This window comes from Penaeus monodon, chromosome 14 (genome assembly GCF_015228065.2).
Source record: "Penaeus monodon isolate SGIC_2016 chromosome 14, NSTDA_Pmon_1, whole genome shotgun sequence".
Lineage (NCBI taxonomy): Eukaryota > Metazoa > Arthropoda > Malacostraca > Decapoda > Penaeidae > Penaeus > Penaeus monodon.
The window spans coordinates 21,041,877-21,049,376 of record NC_051399.1 but is presented as its reverse complement, the minus strand read 5'-3'; the positions used below and the strand labels follow the sequence as shown (position 1 = coordinate 21,049,376).

The 7,500-nt window shown below is 42.4% G+C and overlaps 1 protein-coding gene across 1 annotated transcript in view; it reads left to right on the top strand.

Annotated features, from left to right (window-relative positions):
- Positions 1–7,500, top strand: part of LOC119580642 (leucine-rich repeats and immunoglobulin-like domains protein 3) — a 74,147-nt gene that overhangs the window by 63,034 nt on the left and 3,613 nt on the right. The window contains exons 3-10 of the mRNA XM_037928744.1: positions 927–998; positions 1,115–1,249; positions 3,648–3,803; positions 5,263–5,406; positions 5,627–5,770; positions 5,897–6,040; positions 6,253–7,330; positions 7,447–7,494. Coding sequence (XP_037784672.1) covers positions 927–998; positions 1,115–1,249; positions 3,648–3,803; positions 5,263–5,406; positions 5,627–5,770; positions 5,897–6,040; positions 6,253–7,330; positions 7,447–7,494 — 1,921 coding nt within the window. The remainder of the gene's footprint in view (positions 1–926; positions 999–1,114; positions 1,250–3,647; positions 3,804–5,262; positions 5,407–5,626; positions 5,771–5,896; positions 6,041–6,252; positions 7,331–7,446; positions 7,495–7,500) is intronic.

Sequence of the window (7,500 nt, the reverse complement as noted above, 5' to 3'; positions counted from 1 at the left end):
TCTCTCCTCTCTCTCTCTCTCTCTCTCTCTCTCTCTCTCACACACACACACACACACACACACACACACACACACACACACACACACACACACGTGTGTGCGTGTGTTTTATATGAAAGCTGTGACCATCATGAATTAATTAGTTTTCAGAAAAATGCATTGTTCCTCTGAGAACAACACGAACAATAGGTTATTAGTATGCATTGTCGTGACATAAGAAATAAAGGTTCCTGCTAAGGCTTGGGTAGTTGTAGTCATAATTGTTCTGGCACAACGGCCTCAGGTATTGCCGTCCTCTGCATGGCCCTGTGCACTGAAATATGCCTTGCATTCGTCTCATCAATGCTGAAACTGTCTTGAGAGCGATGTTGGAGGAGATCTGGGGACATTTTTACCATGAGACGAGACCTGGGAACGCCATTGCCATGAGAGAGTGCTGCAGGAGGAGACCCGGGGACATCGTGTAAGTCATCCCGAGGCAGAGCGAAAAAAGTAAGAAGAGAATGATATTGTAACCGCGAGAGGGCGATAGCCTGCCTGTAACAACGCGGATGAGTCACTCTTAAGGCCAGGAGCGGGTTTCACGCAACTGCGAAATCTCCTGGTTCTTCTGTATATCAGTATAACTGATATAAAGATCAGCTGCTGGTCAAAACATTGCGTTATTAATTTTGCTCATGGGACGTTGATGTTATCATGACAGATATTTGCGATCAAAGGTATTATTCCTTTCTCTGGGTGAGAAAGATCGCTAACTCTATTAAGTTAAACTAGTAAGCTGTTAATTATTCACTGACCTGCTTCTGAAGTACAATTGTATGTAATAACATTGCAAATCACCATAAACATGGTTTACTCTCCCTTATCCACATTTCGCTGCTGTTAACCACACTTGTGCTAACGAAGGTTTCTCTCGTGCATTGCAGGTGCCTGAAGGACCTCGGACTCGAGCGCCTGCCACCCCTCGGGAATCTGCACTCTCTTGAGGCTCTTTACTTGTAAGTCATCGTGACGCCTGTCGCCCTTCAAGTGTATTCAAGTGAATATAAGATTCAGTGATAAAGCTACGTCTTTGCGCTCAATCTACTCATTGCCTTCGCTTCCTCTCCCGCAGAAGTAGCAACCGTATCAAGTCGGTGGAAAACCTGTCGCTGACTGGGATGTTGAGGTTGAGAGAGCTGGATCTCTCCAGAAACCGTCTGACAACGCTGTCCTCTCCGCCCTTCAAAAAAGTCAAGCTCCGAAAGCTGTAAGTTGATCTGCTTCCCATCCTCATTTTCCTTGGATTCACACACCCAGCCACTAGTTCCCCTCTCCCTTCATTTTTCCTTTCCTTGTTACTCTCTCCTTGTTACTACTTCTCATGCTCCTCTTCGCCCCCATCTCCGTCCCTACTCTTAACCCCTCCAGTTCCCCCCCCCCCCCCTTCCCAATCTCTCCCTCTCATCGTCTGTCCCTATCTTTATCTCTGTCTGTCTCTATCCCTACCCTATCCCTCCTTTTTTCCTTCAACGAGTCGTTTTTTATTTGATTTCATATTATATATCATATACATATTAAAGCCTATATGTTTGACACACGTTGTTACAAGTCCGTAATATTATAACAAGAATGCCAAATTAGCTTATACGTAGGTTGTGACAGGATTTTGTGATATGCCATACACCATTGTTAAGGATTTTAAACAATGGTAGGATGCCAGAGATGGACTGATGATGGAGGTGTCGTGGTGGCGATGCAGAAGTGTAGTCTGATGGTGAAAGGGGAAGGGTGCTGGGTGCGGGTGGCCATGGGCGGCGCCACCACTTGCCACCGCCGCTCATCATCTCGTTGAGATTGATCGTTTTATGGCCATCCTACCCGTGTACCCTGCACCTCTTCCCTCCTCTGTACCTTCCACCTCCGTTTTTCCATGTTCCCTCCACCTTTGCCCCTCCGCGTCCGCCGGCGAGCCGCACGGTGGCTCCTGCTTGGATTGGCGGAGCGCCGGCAGGTCGCCAGCAGTGATGCCATGATGAGGAGAGAGAGGACAGTAGAGGAAGGGGCAGGAGAGGAGAGAAAGAGGACAAGAGGAGGAGAAGAAAAGGAGGACAGAGGGAGGGGCGGGAGAGGGGAGGAGAAAGGAGAGAGGAAAAGAGAAGAGAGCGGGAAGAGAGAAGAGGGAGGAGAGCAGAGGGGAGAGGAGAGGAGGGGAGAGAGGATAGGAGAGAAGAGGGGAGAGAGGATAGGAGAGAAGAGGGAACAGAGGATAGGAGAGAAGAGGGGAGAGAGGAGAGGAGAGAAGAGGGAACAGAGGATAGGAGAGAAGAGGGAACAGAGGATAGGAGAGAAGAGGGAACAGAGGATAGGAGAGACGAGAAGGGAGAGCGGTTAGGAGACGAAAAGGGAGAAAGGAGAGAGGAACGTGAGGATAGGAGAAATGGAACGAGAAGGAGACGAAAGGGAGAGGAGGAGAAAGGAGAGGACGAGAGAAGGGGGAGAGAGGAGAAAGAGAGAGGAGAAAAAGCAGAAAGAAAGAAACGGGAGATTGGAGAGGAGCGACAGGAGAGGGGAGATAGAGAGAAGATGGGAGAGGAGGGAGGGAGAGAGGAAAAGAGAGGAGAGGGGAGAAGAAAAAGAAACTGGGAGAATGTAAGGTGGAGGTATATAAACGGGGGATAGAGGTCTTAGAGAAGGTGAAAGAAAATGAACATACGAATATATGCATTTCATATTGCATAAGATGTGCAGCCGAGCCAGGCACCGCTAGATGGAAGTGGCTAAACGCCTGAAGTCACTTTTGAAATTGATCATAATCAGAAATGGGTCTGCTGGCGATCACCCTTTCCCGTGATCGCTTTCCATTGCGGCTGGCGGTAGTAATGAGGATGTAGCGGTCAAGTCCGGCAAGTGGACCCTCATGTTGTCGTTACAAGTGATCGGGAAGTATGCCAGCTTGTGTTTTGGGCCCTTTATTGTTTACTTTCAGGCCAACCGTCTGATATACTGGACGCCCCCCTCCCCACACAGTGACCTCCCATGATGCTTTACAAGCGATCACCGGGGAATCGCCAAAAATAAAGCGTGGGGGAAAAAAGCGAATTAGACAGAGATGGAAGCTGTTATAACGAGGAAGTGGCTAATAAATCAGGACAGGGCAATGGGCAGTGCAGGTGCGGGCGGGGCCGGTTGTAGACCCTCATGACTGGCGGCGCTGGCTGTTGCCTCACTCGTATACGCGTTATTGATACTTCCCATCACACGGCCACTCCGCCCAACGCCTCACACGCATTGCCTTGTGTTGATGAGAGGGTGGTTAGCTGTGTTTTTTTTTTTAAGCATTTGACTGTTGTCTTTAAGGTGGATTGTATGATGTTTTGTGAATTGTGCATTTTTTATGCATGATGTATATTAAATGTCATTAAATTTTAATCTATCAAAATTCGCTTTTAGAAATGAAAGGGTGTTGCTAATTATCGTTTTTATGGATAGAACAGTTATTGCACAACTTCTTTTCTCATGCTTCAAGAAATACGGGTAACTGGAAAATGCAACTGTTTATAATGGAATTTGTATTACAGGCTTTTCCTGAGATTTATTTTCTCTGCCCCTTTCTCATATCGATATCAGAATATTGTTTTATTGACAATTTTCTCTTATCATTTCAGGAATCTCAGTAGAAATTATATATCTTATCTGGACACCCAGTCTTTCGAAAGTCTGCCATATTTAGAAGAACTGAAGTTATCCCGAAATCATCTGAACGCGTCGACATTTAGCCGGACTGCGCACATCTTCAGAAACCTCACCAATCTTCGATCTCTGTGAGTTTCCGCCTCTCGTGCAGCGACAGTGGCATTTGCGGGCGCTCACACTTCCTCCCTCTTTTACCCCCCACCCCCCTAACAAACAGACAGAGACACTAACGCAGACATACAAACAGACACGTACATACAATACAGACATACAGACACAGACATACAAACAGGCAAGTGCAGACGTACAGAGATGCAAACAGACACATACAGACATTACGAATATATACGCAGACACATACAGACACGTGCAAATATACACAGGCACACATACATACATACATACAAACATACAAATAGACACATACATACAGACCTACAAACACTCATAAAACACACATACAAACACACACATACAAACACGATCATACAAACACGCACACAGAATCACACACACACAATCACGCACACACACACAATCACCGCACACACACACACAATCACGCACCCACATCACAAACACGCACAACACACAATCACGCACACACACAACCACACACTCACGCACACACACACAATCACGCACCACACACAACACCACACACACAATCACGCACACACACACACAACACGCACACACACACATCACCACACACACCACAAATCACAGCCACCAACACACAACAATCACGCACACACACACAACAAACACCACACACACACACACACAAAAACACCCAACCCATCCACACACACAACAACACACACACACAAACACACACCACACACACACAACACACACACACCCAACACACACATACACACAATCACACAACACACCACACAAACACCACACACACAACACACAACACACACACACACACACACACACACACAAACACACACCACACCACAACACACACACACACACAAAAACAACACACACAACAACAACACACACCAACAAACACAAAACACCACAAACACAAAACACACAAACCACACACACACAACAACCACAAACACACTACACAAACAAAACACACACACACAACAAAAACAAACACACAAAAAATACACAAAACAACACACAACACCACACAACACCAACACAAACACAACACACAAACACAAACAACACACCCCCCACCAAACCCACCAAACACAATAAAACATTAAAATCAAAATACATATACATACATATATATATATATTATAATATATACATATATATAATATATATAACATATATACATATATACATATATACATATATACATATATACATATATACATATAAACATATATACATATATACATATAAACATATATACATATTATATATATTCATATACCCCCCCCCCCCCATTGCAGACTTACCCACTTACATAGACATACAGACATAGAAAATACATTCAGAAACATACATATGACACACAGACAGTTGTACATGTGCATATCTATATATATATATATATTTTTTTTAATAATTGCATTTTTTCCTGATTTAGTTCTGTCTTTCTTCCAGAGATCTGAATGGAAATAAACTCCACAGACTAGAGGGTTTAGTGTTTGAGCATCTCAAGAAGTTAAAGGTTTTGAAGCTGCGTCGTAATGAGATCACATCCTTCAGTGATGGTGTTTTCTATGGACTTAATGCTATAGAAAATTTGTAAGTTGAAGTATTGATTGCTTGCATTTTTAACTTATAGATATGATAAGGTAAAGTTTGGATTGATTCAAGATATACAAAACTTTTATATTATTTAAAACAATTTACCAGAACTGCCTTATTAGCTTTAAAAAATCTGGTTTTACACAGCTGTATTAGGTAGGATCATCATGAAATAAACTTGATTACAAAAAATTAAAAATTGATTTTGTCCTTACAGGCTTCTTGACTACAACAACATTACCACAATATGCAAGGGATTATTGTTTGGTCTGTCTTCTCTGACACACTTGTCTCTGAGTCAGAACCAGATTGATTCCATTCGTCCAGATGCATGGGAGCCGACAAAGCATTTAAAAACTTTGTAAGTCTTCTTTGAATGTTGAAATGTTATATGGAGTCTTGTAGATTTTAATTCTCTGAATTGTTACGAGCAGAATTTTTTTTTATTCCATTAAAGATAGTTAATACATTTTTACTTTTCTTACAGGGACTTAAGTAACAACAGACTTGTATCACTCAGAGAGGGAACATTCAGAGCTCTGGGAGCCTTGACTGTTCTCACTCTCTCTCACAATCACTTAGCTCATATTGAGCGGGATGCATTTGCACCAACTTCAAGTCTCCTAACATTGTAAGTTATTTTTCCTTTCTATGAAACTGATTAGGAAAACATAGAAAGTAAAAGAAATGCAATTTTTTAATGTGTTTTAGTCTGCCAATCACATTTGAGAAATCAGTTATCAACATTATAATTTGTTCCAAATTCAAGCAAAATAATGTTTCTTGAAAAATGGTCAATTGAAACATGAATGATAGATATCTATATCCTTACTCTTTCCTCAGGGACTTGTCTCACAATCAGCTAAGATGGAGTGTTGAAGATAACAGTGGAGCCTTCAGTCGACTGGAGAGAGTTCACACACTGTCTTTGGCCTATAATGGGATAGAGACAATACATGCTGAAACATTCACTCCACTCAGGGAACTTTCATCTTTGGATATGAGGGGAAACCAGATTCGAACAATCCCCCACAATCCTTTTATTGGACTGAATCGTTTAACATCAGTCCAGTTAAATACTTCCAGTCTTGTATGTGATTGTCATTTGTCATGGCTTCCAGGCTGGCTGTCAAGTTTGTCTTTCAATAACTCCTCTATTATTGCTTCTTGTAGTTATCCCAACCGGTTGCGAGACCGACCTGTAGCCACAATTTCCAGCAGGGATTTTGCCTGTGAATCTTCCCCACGACCTATTATTAGTCAGTCTCCAAAAGATCAGATTGCACTACGTGGGGCAAATGTTACCTTAGCATGTGTTGCTGAGTTTGGAAGTGAAGGAGACCAACCAAAATTTATGTGGCGAAAGAATAACCAGTTATTAGTAAATGTTCAGCTGGAAACTCTTGTTAGTGTTGTGGGAGGAGATGGTGAAGGAGGAGCAAAACACAATGTCACATCCTTGCTTCATCTTCAGAATGTGTCAGATGAAGATACTGGAGAATATCAATGTGTAGTTCGTAATCATTTTGGGGCAAGTTACTCTCAACGTGCTAATATTCAAGTGCATGTATTTCCTTACTTTACTAAGAGACCTGCAAGTGTAGAGGTTCGTATTGGAGAAGTGGCTAGATTAGAGTGTGCAGCTGAAGGTTCCCCAACACCAGAAATATCATTAGTAAAGGATGGCCTTGATTTCCCAGCTGCTCGTGAAAGAAGAATCCATGTTTATAACAATGAAACAATATTCTTCATTAAACCAGTAAAATCTGATGACGAAGGACAATATACTTGTAATGCGAAAAATGCAGCTGGTGTGGCATCTTCTCATGCATCACTGACAGTACGACAAACTCCAAAATTTACAAAAAGCCTTCAGGACAGAGTTGCAATACTTGGTGATGATGCTGTTCTAGAATGTCAGGTAAGAGAATAAAAGAGTACTGGAGAAGGTTCATACAGATTTTAACAGATAGTAATTTATTGTGGAAATGAATATAATTTTATGCATTGATCTTGAAATTATTGTTCTTGTTTCAGGGTACTGGGAAACCTACACCAAAACTGACTTGGACCAAAGATGGTGATGTTATT